Source organism: Trachemys scripta, chromosome 10 (genome assembly GCF_013100865.1).
Source record: "Trachemys scripta elegans isolate TJP31775 chromosome 10, CAS_Tse_1.0, whole genome shotgun sequence".
In the NCBI taxonomy this organism is placed as follows: domain Eukaryota; kingdom Metazoa; phylum Chordata; order Testudines; family Emydidae; genus Trachemys; species Trachemys scripta.
In genome coordinates this window covers 32,638,878-32,654,248 of record NC_048307.1, presented here as the reverse complement: position 1 = coordinate 32,654,248, position 15,371 = coordinate 32,638,878, and the positions used below count along the sequence as shown (strand labels likewise).

The 15,371-nt window shown below is 49.2% G+C and overlaps 1 protein-coding gene across 1 annotated transcript in view; it reads left to right on the top strand.

Annotated features, from left to right (window-relative positions):
* Window positions 1–13,610: 13,610 nt before the first annotated feature.
* The window catches only part of MGRN1 (mahogunin ring finger 1), a gene marked incomplete in the record, with an annotated part of 112,863 nt that continues 111,102 nt past the window's right edge, over window positions 13,611–15,371 (top strand). Inside the window, 1 exon segment of the mRNA XM_034784848.1 lies at window positions 13,611–13,799. Coding sequence (XP_034640739.1) covers window positions 13,712–13,799 — 88 coding nt within the window.

Below are 15,371 nucleotides of genomic sequence, written 5' to 3'. Positions count from 1 at the left end.
TAAGAACTCACAGAGACTTTCTCTGATTACGTAACAATACCCCTGCCTGTGGCTAGTTTAATATCAGAACCAGTTCATAACAATCCAGAGTCCCAAACTGAAGTCCATACATAGCACTGGCATTTTTTCTCAGTCCCAGGGCTTTTCTTTCAACTCTGAGCTCCTGGCCAGTCCTCCCAGCACTTCCTCCCTGGGGCTCTGACATCCAGTCCCAAACACAGTCAGGGGTCCCCTCGCCCGCTGCCTCCTGTTCACTGGACTTTACCCTCCAAGCTCCCGCTACCAGAGTCTTCTCTCATTTTTTGGTTCTCTTTATAGGGAAGTGCCTGATTCCCCTCAGATGGGGCTCATTCCAAAGCCAGGGTTGGCTTAGCCCCAGGTCTCCAGCACAGCAGGGCAAGCCAACTGGTTACAATGGCTCTCTCTCATATTTGCACAGCACCTAGCACAACAGGGTCCTGGCCCATGACTGGGGCTCCTAGATGTGACCACAGCACAAATGATAAATAATAATAAACACTACTAATAAATAAGAAGTAATGCAAGATAGTGAATTGTGCAGCCTGCAGGCCCATTCTCATGTCTCTAGCTTTGCTGAACCATGTTCCCCTTCCATTTACATAGTTGTCAAGTTGTAAAACAAGAGCCCATAGTGGCTGAATGCTCTGGAAAGTGGCCGGGGGCTCCTGGTGACATGAAAGGCTCCTTTGAGAACCCAGCATTACCATAGCAGAAGAAAGCACGCAGCCAGGCAGGCACTGCTGGGCTACTCGGTACTATCAGCGAGGGAGACAAGGAAATAATGGCGTTGCTAAGTACCAGGGAATGATAAGCAGGCATGGACATTCAGTGTGAAGGGCTGGGAGATAATAAAGCAAAGGGAAAATGGCAAGTGGAGCTGAAAGGGAAAAAAAACATTCCCAAGTCAACAATGCTCCCTGTGCTTAGCAATGAGCACGCAGGCCCCCAGCAATGGCTGATTAGTTCTGGCCTCCTTGCTGTGTTTTCTGGTGGGTGCAGAGCACTAGTCTAGGAGCCATCTGAGTACATCGCTCTCTAACTCCTCCATCCCTTGGCTGCATTTTGGGTTCAGTCGCATATACGTCAGGGCCAGAAGGGTTCATGGAAAGCGCTCTAGCAGGTCCCATATCTAACCTGTGTGATTTGCAGTGCTTTCCATTGCTTTTATACAAACATGCCACAGTATTGTCCATTACTAGTACTAGGGTACGCTGCAGTCATGGTGCAAAGCAGGGCAGGCCTTACACCTACTTGATCCCATTGGTCTACATTTACACTGGGGGGTGACCATACAATAACAGCAGTGCACTCTATAGGACAGTTACCATCTGGGCCCATCACAGAGTTTGGAGAAGTGCGCCGTGTTCCAGGATGCAACTAGTGCTTTTATAAGGTCAAGCCAGCCCCCATAGAACAGCCCAGAGGGCTTTTTAGCCGACAAGGTGTAAACACGGCAGGGAAAACAAATTTCCCCCAAAAGCTGGTTTAATTAAAGAAAAATAGATATTTTTAGAAACTACCTTTGTTTGGTTTTTTTAGAGGGGGGAGGCTTTGGGCCCTAAGCCAACAGAGGAGTGTTCAAAGCCCTTGGGAGCAGGGTGGTGTTTATAGAAGCAGAGGTCGCAGTCGCGACTCCTCGGTCACAAATAAATTGCCTTGAATCTCCAGGACGTGTATTTGTTATTCTAGGAGTAGATGGTGAACGGTAGCTTTTACAGCTGGAACACAAGTGGCAATGAGGGGGAAACAGCTGCCTAGCAGGAAAGACAAATCAGATTGTTTTAGTGGGTAATAAAATCCTAAAGCACTGGACTTTGGATGAGCCACTCTGTTGTTCTAGGGTCTGCAGGCAAACACATTTCCTTATTCAAACAAGCACGCCTCCCTCATAGCCCAGGAGGCAGCTGAAGGGCAATTCTTTTTAGCTGGAGAAATACTTTAGCAGTGTTAATAAAGACTGAGGGCCTGATCTACCTCTTACTCCACTTTATCCTGGTGAAACTCCATACGCCTCACCGAAGTCACTCCTGATTCACAGCAGGTAGACTTCACTGGAGTTACACCAGTTAACTGCCTAGATGTCACTGGAGTTGTCTTGATTTACATCACTTAACTCCATAAACTTAATTGGGGTCACTCCTGATTCACATTGGGGTAAGTGAAGTCAGATTTCAGAACTCAGTTTAGGCCAAATTTTACATGCCAGGTGTGATCTGGTCAGAGAATGGGGCAAGTGGAAAATGGTCACGGGCACTGTTCGGTGTTCTGTGAGCGTGCAAATGAGGGCTCACTCACCTGTCCAGCTGCAGCTCCTTTCAGCAGAGAGACTGAGGGGGCTTTGCTGCTATTGTTACTCAAGCTAGCTGTGATCTGGCTAGATCACAGCTAGCTTGGGAATGTCTTCATGGGCACAATATCCCCTTCCAGTTGCAGCGTATTCAGTTCCTTAGGGAGGCAGCATAGCCTAGCACGGTGGTTTTCAACTTTTATTCATTGGCGGACCCCTACAAAAATTCAAATGGAGGTGTGAACCCCTTTGGAAATCTTAGATGTAGTCTGTGGACCCCCACAAGTTGAAAACCACTGGCTGAGTATATAGAGCACTGGATTGGGATTCAGGAGTTCAGGTTCCAGTCTCAGCTCTGCTGGTCAGCGACCGTGGGCACATCACGTCCCCTCTCTCCACCTCAGAGAAATGTGAATAATGACGCTGGCCCCTTCGTAAAGTGCTTTGAAATCCCCTGAGGATAAGAGCTGGGCATTGTTTTTTGTGCCAGACTTGTCCCTGCGGCAATGACAGCCTGCTTGCTTACTTCAGTCAAACTACAACCTAAGCTTCAGATTCATGGGACAGGAGCGGGCTATTGCTGCATGAGGTGCACATCCTGCCTCTGCTCTATGAAGAAAGTACCCTTTGCTCCAATTCACCTGGCCAGCACTGAAGGTTCCTTCCTAGCCTCCGTGACCATGCTGCCCACAAAAGCAGAAGACCTGATTGCTCTCCTCTTGCCATGCACAGTTGCTGGGGTGCAACTGGTCACAAGCACTCCCCTTTCTTTCCCAACAGCTAAAGCCAGCCCCCATTCAGCATTTCCAGGGTGGCGGGATCTGGCTCAGATCTCTATGTGAACGTGTGTTGTGCTGCTGTTCTGACCTCGAATTGTTCCTGCTGCTTTCAACATGCCACTCGCTGTAATATCCTGTCTTTCGGTGTGTGACAGCCCCTGGGCCACAGACGATAAAGGACCTGCTACTGCTGTCAGCTGAAGATGGTGCCCTTTAGCTCAAGCAATTCTGGGTCTATGGGTTTTGTAGCAGAAGGGCAACATCCAATCCTAGCTCCTGCATGTGATTAATGGAGCAATTCTCTGTTGCCTCTAGCACAGTGGTCCCCAACCTTTTTTGTCTGGCGGGCGCCAGATGACGAGCCATGGAGGACTGTGGCAGTGGACGAGCATTTGCCGAAATGCCACCAACAAGCAGCAGCATCCAGAGGCGTCGCCGCCGAAATGCCGCCGAAATTCGCATGTGGGCGGCTGCTCATCTGCCGGCCAATACGCGGGCACCGCATTGGGGACCCCTACTCTAGCACATGGATTCTGTACAGCAGGGCCCATATGCAGATATTCTATAACCCAGGCCCCTGGTCTCCAAGATGAGAAATAAACCCTCAGGAGTGGGCTTACCTGGGGAGGCTCCCAGTCAGCAGTGCAGAAGGGGTGCTAAGGCCAATGGGAGTGCAGAGCCAGTGCTTGGGGCGGGGGCAGTGCGCGGAGCCCCTCCTTTAATTTTTTATTAATTGAGTCCTGTATCAGCCACTCCATTATCTTGCCCAGGATCAATAACAGGCCTGTAATTACTCAAGTTGTCCCATTTACTCTTTTTAAATATTAGCACAATATTAGCTTTCTTCCAGTTTTCTGGAATTTCCCCAGTGATCCAAGACTTATTGAAAATCAACATTATCGGTCCGGCAAGGCTCTCACCCAACTCTTTTAAAACTCTTGGATGCAAGTTCTGCTTTTTAACATCCTCCTGAGATACTAGTGGGATGGAAAGAGTGTTATCATATGATATAACTAATCACCTGTTCTCTTCCCAAATACAGAACAGAAATATTCATTGAATACGTCTGCCTTTTATGCATTATTATTGATAATTCTACCATCTCCACCTAGTAATGGACCAATACCATTGTTAGGATCCTTTTTGTCCCTAATATACTTAAAAAACTCCTTATTGTCTGTAACTCTGCTGGCCACAGGTTTGTCCTTGTGTCCCTTTGTCTCCCTTATCTATTTTCTACAATTCCTAGCTTCTGATTTATATTCATTATTATGAACTTCATCTTTCTTTCATTTGTTTTATATATATACTTTTATAACTGCCTTACTTCCCCTCTAAATCAGGTCAGTTTTTGAACCAATATGGACTTCTTCCTCAATTGGAGGATTGTGAGGGGTTTTTTGGGGCATCTAGTGAGGTGTTCTTAAACAATTCCCAATTATCATTCACATTTTTCTGATTACATTCTTCCTTGCAACTGATTTGGCTCATAATTGTTTTAATCTTTGTGAACTTGGCCCTTTTAAAGCATCAACTATATATATCACTGGTTAGGACTTTATTCTGTTCACACATTATAAATGGGATCAAGTCATGATCACTTGTACTTAAGTTAGCATTAATTTTTAGTTCCGTAATCAGTTCCTCTTTATTTCTCAAGAGGAGGGCTACTATAGAATTCCCCCACGTGGGATGCAACACTTTGAGTTAGGAAATTGTCATCTATAAAAGTTTAGAAATTCCAATGTCTTTCTGTCCCCTAGTGTGATTTGACAGTCTATAGCAGACACCAGCTACTACCCCATCTTGTGCTGTATCTGGTAGGACATTGACCCATAAGCATTCAAGATCCGAGACCTGGAAACAGGTAATGACATTTTTGACAGAGTGTCATTCATGGACGGCAGGTTTCATAGGCTGGGGGAGGCTGTGCCTCTCCAAACAGCCTAGCATGGCCCCGCCGATGCTCCATCCCCAGACCCTCTCTGGCAGTTTCCGGCACTTTGCTCTGGCCCAGGCTGGCAGGGGCTGGCCAGCCTGCCTCCCGCCCGGTGCTTGGACCATGATGCCCGGCCACCCAGCACACCGAGGCTGGGGGCAACTTCCCAGTATACCGGGGCTGAGGGTGCTGTCACCACGCTGCCTGGCCTACCAGCACACCAAGGCTGGGGATGCTGTGGCTACACCACCCAGCTGCCTGGCCACCCAGCACACCGGGGCTGGGGGCACTGCCACTCCGCACTGTGGGGCTGGCTGCCCAGCGCACCAGGGCTGGGGGCTCTGCAACCATGTTGTCCAGCCATGTGGCGCATTGAGGCTGGGGGCGCTGCTGCCTGGTGCTCCAGGGGTGGGGACGCTGCAACCGCACCGACCGCCCGGGCTGGGGCCAGGGGCTGCAGTGGGGTGCTCTGGGCTCCTGTGGGGGAGGGGTGGCAGAAGAGGAGGGGAAGGGGCGAGGTATCGGGCACAAGGGGCAGGGCCAGGGGCTAGCCTCCCCCAAGGGCTGGGTCACTGGCCACCCATGGTGTCATTCCCTCTTCCCTTTTGCCCACTCGATCCTTCTTATTATGATCATTGATTTGTAACATTTGAATTATGGGAATCATCCCACTAGGTTTCAGTAATAGCAACTACATGAAATTTATGCTAATCAATGAGCAATTCCACTTCCTCTTGTTTGTCTCCTGTGTCCAGTGCTCTGTCCGCTAGATCTCACTGCCTCCCAAATATGTGAGGTAGCTCTGAACTTCTGCTCTTAAGGTCTAACAACTTCTTTCTTCTTAAGAGAATCCAGACAAAAGTGCACAAAGGGGAAGAGAGAGACAACGAGCAAGAGCCAGGGAAATGCAGCTTCAGTCTCTGACACTCCCAGCTCAGTTGCTGGATGATTACGGACTCCGCAAACGGCTCAGCAAGCCCCTTGCTTTGCTCCTGACACTGATTAGATTGCTCTTATGTGCCCATCTGTGGGTTATAGTTTTTTCCTACTGAGATCAAGCTGCTTTTGGCTTCTCACACTGCCCAGTGATGGTCACAGCAAGTGATGCACTCTGCATAGATTTCTTCTGGCTGGCTACTTCCTTCCCAGCTAAGTAGCTGCTTATGATCCAGCCATGGAGACTGGGATGTCATCTGCTTCCTCATCCTGGTCTGGCCTGGACCATTTACAATCCTCCCCCATACCTCCACATACACACCCACTTATACATTTTCACCCACATACAGACATCCCATTCGCACACAGAGTCTGCATCCAAAAACACTCTCTCCCACACTCTCTGATCCACCCTCCCCTACAGCCAAACACCTAGCAGCCCCAAGGCTCTTGCCTCTTCTCTGTTGTTCATTCATGCAGTAGCATGTGGACAAAGATATCGTCAGTGAGGAGAGGGGCAGGTTGGCCCTACAGCCAAGAAAGTGACAGGCCCACTGGGCAAGTACCTGGTGGTCCAGTCTGATATCATCAGAGGCTGCAGTGACAAATGGACGCTGCAGAGAAGAAGGCTCTTGCACCAGCTATAGTGAGACTAGGGCTGTGCCTACACTTAAAATGCTATAGCAGCACAGCTGCACTTCTGCATCGGCCCTGCAGCATAGGCAGTACCTACAGCAACGGGAGGGGTTCTCTCCTTGCTGTTGTTAATTCACCTCCCTGAGAGGCGGTAGGTAGGTCGACAGAAGAATTCTTCCACCATTCTAGCACTGTTTACACCAGGGCGAGCACTTGGCTGGTATAGCTATACCGGTATCCTATATGCTAGCTATACCTTGCTGTATATTATACTGGTATAACCGTACGGACCCACTTGCTGGCACAGCTCCGTAGGGGCAAACCCAGGGCCTCTGTTCTTGAGCGCCATCTACTGACACCTGATCTATTAGCTAGCTAGCTGTCTACGTAGGCACAGCCATAGAGCGGTGGAATGCTTGGGAAGTAGAGAGGTGAGGGCTCCGAGAATGGCTGGCTGATGTGGGAAGGGGAGGGGGAGCAGAGGATGTATGTGCGGGTGGGGGAGAGGTGAGAAGGTGCCCAGGGAGGCATTGATGGGATGTTTTGCCCAACTTACCAGAAGGTCACGGAGGGCATGCCCTTCGTCTCCACTCCCTGCTCTGGGACTGCACACACACCAGGAGCACAAAGTCCAGCCCTGGGACCTCCCCTGCACTCACAGCTCAGCCACTGGCACAGGGAGCCAGAAACCTTGACTCTTGTGCTGTCCCCTCAGTAAGAGTGTTAATGCTGCACTTTCCTTTGCCCTGCCACATGCCTCAGATCCTGCCTCTTGCCTTAGCAACCCCCCCACAACACCTGTTCTCCCGATCATCCGCCTGGCCCTCAATCTCCCCATCACTCAGCTCCCCCCCAACTCTTCTGCTTACATGGCTTGTGAATGGATCAAACCAGTTTCCCTTGTCTTTCTCTCCCATCAGCTTTCCCCATGGCCAGAGCCTGCCTCCCTGGCTTTCACAGGTCCCATCACTGCATGAAGCATGAAAGTCCCATTCAGTTACATCACATGAAGGCAAACAACTAAATAGTGACACATTTTATAAGTGCTCGTATTCAAATCCTAGAAGCCGAAATACTCAGATGGGTGAACTTGAGTGCCTGGTATTAAATGAGGATATGGATATAAGAGGCATCACAGAAACTTGGTGGAATGATGATAATGAATAGGCCATGGTAATATTAGGGTACAAAAGATATAGGAATGACAGAATAGGTCGCACTGGTGGGGTAGTGACTCTATAACGTGAAAGAAAGCATAGAGTAAAATAAATTAAAAATCTTAAATAAATCAAACTATACCATAGAATCGCTATGGATAGAAATTCCATGCTTGAATAATAAGAGTATAGCAGTAGGAAAATGCTACCAACCACCTGACCAGGATGGTGACAATGACTGTGAAATGCTCATGGAAATTAGACAGGCTAGAAAAACAAAAAGTCCAATAATAATGGGGGATTTCAACTATCCTCATATTGACTAGGAAATGTCGCCTCAGGACAGGATACAGAGCTAAAATTTCTAGACACCATTAATGGCTGCTTCTTGGAGCAGCTTGTCCTGGAACCCACAAGGACAGAGGCAATTCTTGATTTAGTCCTAAGTGACGCACAGGATCTGGTCCAAGAGGTGAATATAGCTGCACCGTGCAGTAATAGTGACCATAATGTAATTAATGTTAACATCTTAATTCCAAAGAAACCCAGCACAGTAGCATTTAATTTCAAAGAGGGGAACTACAGAGAAATGAGGAAGCTAGTTAAATGGATATTAAAAGGAACACTCACACAAATTAAATGCCTGCAAACTGCATGGAAACTTTTTTAAAGTACCATGACAGAGGCTCAAACTAAATGTATACTCCAAGAAGCTTTCTAACAATGGGTGGGCCATTGGTGCCCAAACTGTGGTCCCACCCTCTGCACTGCCCCTTCTCCCCTGCCCTGCCCCTTCCCTCAAGGCCCCACCCTGCCCCTTTTCCCCAAGCTCCTACCCCTTCTCCCCGACACCCCACCCAGTCCCTTCTCTCTGAGTCCCCACCCTCACACTACCCCTTCCCCTGAGGCTACACCCCTACACTGCCCCTTCTCCCCAAGCTCCTGCCCTTATGCTGCCCCTTCCCCAGAAGCCCTGCTTTCACAGCCTCTTCCCCCCAAAACCCCGCCCCCTCCAGTCGTTCGTCCTTAGGGCCAATAAAAAGTGGAAGGGCATAGCCCTGCCTCTTTTAAAAGTGTGAAGGGCATGGCGCTCGGCAGGGCCGGCTCCATGCACCAGCTGAGCAAGCTGGTGCTTGGGGCGGCAGATTGTTCGAGGCGGCATTCTGCCCAATCCTAGGGCGGCACGGCCACTTTTTTTTTTTTTTTTGTTCCGCTCCGGCCGCCCTTTAGGGGGCGGCGGCGCGGAGGACTGGAGCGCCCTGCAGGGCAGTCCTCTTCCTTCCCTCCCCGCCGACGGGAGTGGAGCCCTCGTGGCAGGCGGCAGGAGGCGGCGCAGCGGGAGGGGGCCGCGTGGCAGCGCCCCTGCTGTAGCCCTGGCTACCTCTTCTCTCTCTCTCCCGCCCGCTCCCTCCTCCTTCCCCCCACAAGCCGATCCCCCTGCACCCGCGCTCCGGCCGTGCAGCAGGTTTTTTTTTTTTTTGCTTGGGGTGGCCAAAAAGCCAGAGCTGGCCCTGGTGCTCGGCTCCTCCTGTTCTGGCACCCCTGCTCTGGACCCCTTCCTATGGATGGCCGTCTCCTCTGCCAAGGTAAATCACTGTAGCTCATTGAGTTTATAGACCTACAGTGATTGACACCAGCTGGGGAGCTGGGTTGGCCCGTTGATGAGAAGTCTGAACTGGTGAATCTCTGGTCCCTTTGAAGGTTAGCTGCATCTCTGGTAACACGGCCCAGGTGAATGTATCTAAACAAATATGTGTTTGGGAGGCGCGAGGTACTTCTGAGCTTCTCACATGTCCTGCCAGTGCAGCCCTCACATAGAGCCAGATCCTGGGAGGTGCTGAGCATCCTCCTCTTCCTGTGAATATGGGAGCTGCGGGCACTCAGCCCTTTGCAGGATCAGGCCCAGAGATGGGTTCTGTGACGTGAGTCCCCAGGCTGGAAAGAGGCTGCCTCCACAGGATTCCGGCAGGAGACAATTGCAGATCAAAGTGCACAATGGGGACCCATCCTGGGCGGATCACTGAGAACTTTGTATGAGGGGAGGCAGTAAAAGTCATGTGACGCACCTGTTCCTTGGGTGGGTGTTTTAGTTAGCATGAACACGGAGCATTGTATTTCCATTCAAGTCACAGCGAGGGTCCCTGGAGACTATGTGCCCTAGCATTGTCCGAGGCCAAGCCCACCACGATCCAAGCTAGACACTGCACCCTAATCAGCTGCCTGGACTGTGATGGCGCCTCCCGGGGGCCAGTCATCTCCGCAGGACCCACAGCAGAGAAGTAGCATTTCCAGCAACATCCATCACCTGTCAGCAGTCAGAGCTGGAATCATCCTTGACCCACCTCCTTCCATTCCTGGGCTGGGACAGGACTGCTCCCTATTGCATATCTGCCAGTGCTTCACTGGTCTGGTGTCAACTGTCCCAAGTGAGGGGCTCCCAGGCCATTTGTGGGGGACGATTCCACAGCCCAAGCCATCTCCTGTCCAGGGCATGTCCCCTCCAACCTCACCCATTCCTCCCATGACATCCCTGGGTCTGCACTGAGTACCTGACGAGTCTCCCTTGATCCAGGCAAAGCTAGTAGGCACAGAGAGTGCCAGGCCCCTTTGGGGGAATGGCCCCATGCCTGTGGGATCCCGGCAGCTAGCACCCTGCCCGTGGCTGAGCACTGCAAGGCAAGAACAATCCCTTACTCTGGCAGCAAGGTCTACCTGTCTCTGTAATGCCCCCAGCCTGCAGATCATGTCATAAGAACATAAGAACGGCCATACTGGGTCAGACCAAAGGTCCATCTAGCCCAGTATCCTGTCTTCCGACAGTGGCCAATGCCAGGTGCCCCAGAGGAATGAACAGAACAGGTAATCATCAAAAAGCAACAAAGAGTCCTATGGCACCTTACAGACTAACAGATGTATTGGAGCATAAGCTTTCGTGGGTGAATACCCACTTCGTCAGACGCATGTAGTGGACTCTTTGTCGCTTTTTACAGATCCAGACTAACATGGCTACCCCTCTGATAGGTAATCATCAAGTGATCCATCCCCTGTTGCCCATTCCCAGCTTCTGGCAAACAGAGGCTAGGGACACCATCCCTGCCCATCCTGGCTAATAGTCATTGATGGACCTATCCTCTATGAACTTATCCAGTTCTTTTTTGAACCCTGTTATAGTCTTGGCCTTCACAACATTGTCTGGCAAAGAGTTCCATAGATTGACTGTGTGTTGTGTGAAAAAATACTTCCTTTCATTTGTTTTAAACTAGGGCTGTCAAGCAATTAAAAAAATTAATCGCAATTAATTGCACGATTACAAAAATTAATCACAATTAATTGCACTGTTAAACAATAATAGAATACCATTTATTTAAATATTTTTGGATGTTTTCTACATTTTCAAATATATTGATTTCAGTTACAACACAGAATACAAAGTGTACAGTGCTCACTTTATATTTATTTTTTATTACAAGTATTTGCACTGTAAAAAAACAAAAGAAATAGTATTTTTCAATTCACCTAATACAAGTACTGTAATGTAATCTCTTTATCATGAAAATTGAACTTACACATGTAGACTTATGCACAAAAAAACCTGCATTCAAAAATAAAACAATGTAAAATTTTAGAGCCTGCAAGTCCACTTAGTCCTACTTCTTGTTCAGCCAATCGCTCAGACAAACAAGTTTGTTTACATTTGCATAATGCTGCCCGCTTCTTGTTTACAATGTCACCTGAAAGTGAGAACAGGTGTTCTCATGGCACTGTTGTAGCTGACGTCGCAAGATATTTACGTGCCAAATGTGCTAAAGATTCGCATGCTTCAACCATCATTCCAGAAGACATGCTTCCATGCTGATGACGGGTTCTGCTCAATAAGAATCCAAAGCAGTGTGGACCGATGCATGTTCATTTTCATTATCTGAATCAGATGCCACCAGCAGAAGGTTGATTTTCTTTTTTGGTGGTTCGGGTTCTGTAGTTTCCGCATCAGAGTGTTGCTCTTTTAAGACTTCTGAAAGCACTCTCCACACCTTATCCCTCTCAGATTTTGGAAGGCACTTCAGTGTCTTAAACCTTGGGTTGAGTGCTGAAGCTGTCTTTAGAAATCTCACATTGGTATCTTCTTTGCGTTTTGTCAAATCTGCAGTGAAAAATGTTCTTAAAATGAACATGTGCTGGGTCATCATCCGAGACAGCTATAACAGGAAATATATGGCAGAATGCGGGTAAAACAGAGCAGGGGACATACAATTGTGCCTCAAGGAGTTCAGTCAGAAATTTAATTAATGCTTATTTTTTTAATAAGCATCATCTGCATGGAAGCATGTCCTCTGAAATGGTGGCCAAAGCATGAAGGGGTATACGAATGTTTAGCATATCTGGCACGTAAATACCTTGCAATGCCAGCTACAAAAGTGCCATGCAAATGCCTGTTTTCATTTTCTGGTGACATTGTAAATAAGAAGCGGGCAGCATTATCTCCCTTAAATGTAAACAAACTTGTTTGTCTGAGCGATTGGCTGAACAAGAAGTAGGATTGAGTGGACTTGTAGGCTCTGAAGTTTTACATTGTTTTGTTTTTGAGTGGTCATGTAACAAAAAAAATCTACATTTGTAAGTTACACTTTCATGACAAAGAGCTTGCACTACAGTACTGTATGAGGTGAATTGAAAAATACTATTTCTTTTGTTTATCATTTTTACAGTGCAAATATTTGTAAGCAAAAATAATACACACTTTGATTTCAATTACAACACCAAATACAATAGATATGAAAATGTAAAAAAAATCCAAAATATTTAATACATTTCAATTGGTATTCTATTATTTAACAGTGCAATTAAAACTGTGATTAATCACAATTAATTTTTGAGTTAATCATGTGAGTTAATTGAGTTAATCGACAGCCCTATTTTAAACCTGCTGCCTATTAATTTCATTTGGTGACCCCAGTTCTTGAATTATGAGGAGTAAATAATACTTATTTACTTTCTCTACACCAGTCATGATTTTATAGGCTTCAATCATATGCCCCTTAGTCGTCTCTTTTCCAAGCTGAAAAGTCCCAGTCTTATTAATCCCTCCTCATACGGAAGTCGTTCCATACCACAAATCATTTTTGTTGCCCTTTTTTGAACCTTTTCCAAGTCCAATATATCTTTTTTGAGATGGGGCAACCACATCTGCACACAGTATTCAAGATGTGGGCGTACCCTGGATTTATATAGAAGCAATATGATATTTTCTGTCTTATTTCCTATCCCTTTCTTAATGATTCCCAACATTGTCTTTGCTTTTTTGACTGCTGCTGCACATTGAGTGGATGTTTTCAGAGAACTATCCACAATGACTCTAAGATCTCTTTCTTAAGTGGTAACAGCTAATTTAGACTCCATCATTTTATATGTAGCATGCCCTAGGATGCTCTGCCTGGGGGCGCCCTGTCACCCTCCCCCACCGTGCTGGGGGTGGTCTGGTTATGCTACGGGGATCCCAGTGCGGGGAGGCTCCGTCGCCCTGTCCAGCCATCCTGGTGGGCCCTATCAGAGATAGCTCCAGCTGGCCCCGCTGCAGTAAGCTCAATCTTCCCAGGCTGCTCTGGTCTGCCGGACAGGAGGCAGCGCCCTCTGCTGGCGGCTGTGCGCGTTACAGCTCCCACACTCCCGGAAGAGTCCATTGGGTGAGGCGGCACGCACAGCCCCTACTCGCACCTCCAACTGCGCTGTTGGTACGGCCCGGCCGAGCTGTCGGGCTGTAGTGTAGCGGACCGGGCGCGGTGGCTGCTGGGAGTTGTAGTCCCAGGGGGCGGGGGCTGCCTTGCGCGACGGGGCGGGCGGACTCGCTTTCCCGTGCTGCCCCGCGACTGGCTGTGGTGGTGCGAGTCGCTGGGTCCGGGGCGCTCGCTGGCCGCTTTCGCCGCTGCTGGGTCCCCGGCCGGTCCGGTCCGGTCCCGCCATGGGCTCCCTGCTGAGCCGGCGCATCGCGGGCGTGGAGGACATCGACATCCAGGCCAACTCGGCCTATCGCTACCCGCCCAAGTCCGGTAAGGGCGGTTCGGCCCGGGGAAGCCCCCCCCAGCGCCTCGACCCCCGGCCCTCCCCCCATCCCCCCAGCGCCTCGACCCCCGGCCCTCCCCCCGTCCCCCCGCCCTGTCCCCGCATCAACCTCCTCTCAGCCCCCCAGCGCTCCCCCCGGGCCTCAGCCCCCTCCATTCCTCCCAGCGCCCCTGGGCCCTGGCCCCCCCTTGGCGGTGCTCAGGTTTGGGGCTTGGCCCCCGATTCTGCCCCCCAGGAGGTGCTTTCACCCTGCACCCGTTCCCCGGGGCCTTGGGAAGGTTGGAGGTTAAAGGCCACTGTGTGATGCTGTTGTGTAGGTGTGATCAGCGCAGTCCCAAGGTACACTGACCAGTTAACGCCCATCCGGCACCCCCCGCCCCCCCTTGTGTTATTGAATGTGAAGTTATTACTTCAGACAGAGCTTGCTGGGCCTCACCTGTGCAGTTTGATTGCTGCTATCACTGTTTGGGTGGCACGCAGCCGGCCAGGTCCCTCTTTTGGGGCCCCTGTCCTAGCCCAAGGGTGCAGAGTTTGGGTTGCACACATGATGGGAGAATTTACATCATGGGAAGATTTTTTTTCACCATGGAACTTATAGAGACCTTTGCTTATCAAACACTTAAATGATGGGCCTGTAATGCCTGCCAGGAGTCCTTTGGGTTGTGTTATAGAACAGGAGAGGGGAGCTACCTGGGAAAAGAATGGGTGTGGATCTGCAAGTGGAGTTTTAAGAGCACTTCATGGGCTTTTGGGGCTTAGCCCTGCTCTTCTAAAACGCAGAGCATTTGACTTCTTTACACCATAAGGGCTGTTCTCTATTTCCCTATCTCTGCATTTAACTTCCTTCTTGTATGGGGTAAACAATACAGGGTGTGTGGTACTCAACAAAAATTACTGGGTGGGATAATAGTCTCTGTCAGGGAAATGCTTCCTTCCTGCCAGTATCTGACCTCAGGGTTAAAGACACAGAAAGCAACACCTTGCAGTAAGAGGACAGCATCTCCTCAGACTAAATGCTTCTTGCTGTCACTGCATGGATTGGAGACAGCCCCTTACACCATCAGAACTTAACAAGAAACGCATGCCTCCACAGAGCAGGGAGAAACTCTGATTCTTACTGAATCAATAAATCTGTAACTTCCAAGCTGTCCGGCCCCAAAAGTCCTACGGAAAGGATTTTTTTGCCTGACGGTATAAATGTGTTGCTTAAATAAAAAGGTTCTGTTTGATTTTTTTCCTTTCACTCTTCCCTGGGACCTGTATGGCTGCAAAGGCTCCCAGCCTGCCACTTCTGTTTTGCGCCATCCATCGTTTTCCTTTCTTCCTTTCTCCTATGAATGGGAGGCTTGTTCAATGTCATTAATAGTGCTTACGGAGGGATTTTTGTCTATAGTCCATGGGACAAGGTCATTTGATTCTTCTGATTGGTGAATTCCTCAAACTGGGAGGTCCAGAGATCCCAGAATGTGACTACCAAGCTCCAGCCTGAAGGTTGCACAAATCTGAACTGAAGAGGCGATTGCCTGTCATTGGTTAAAGAGAGTTGGGAGGGTTCCCTC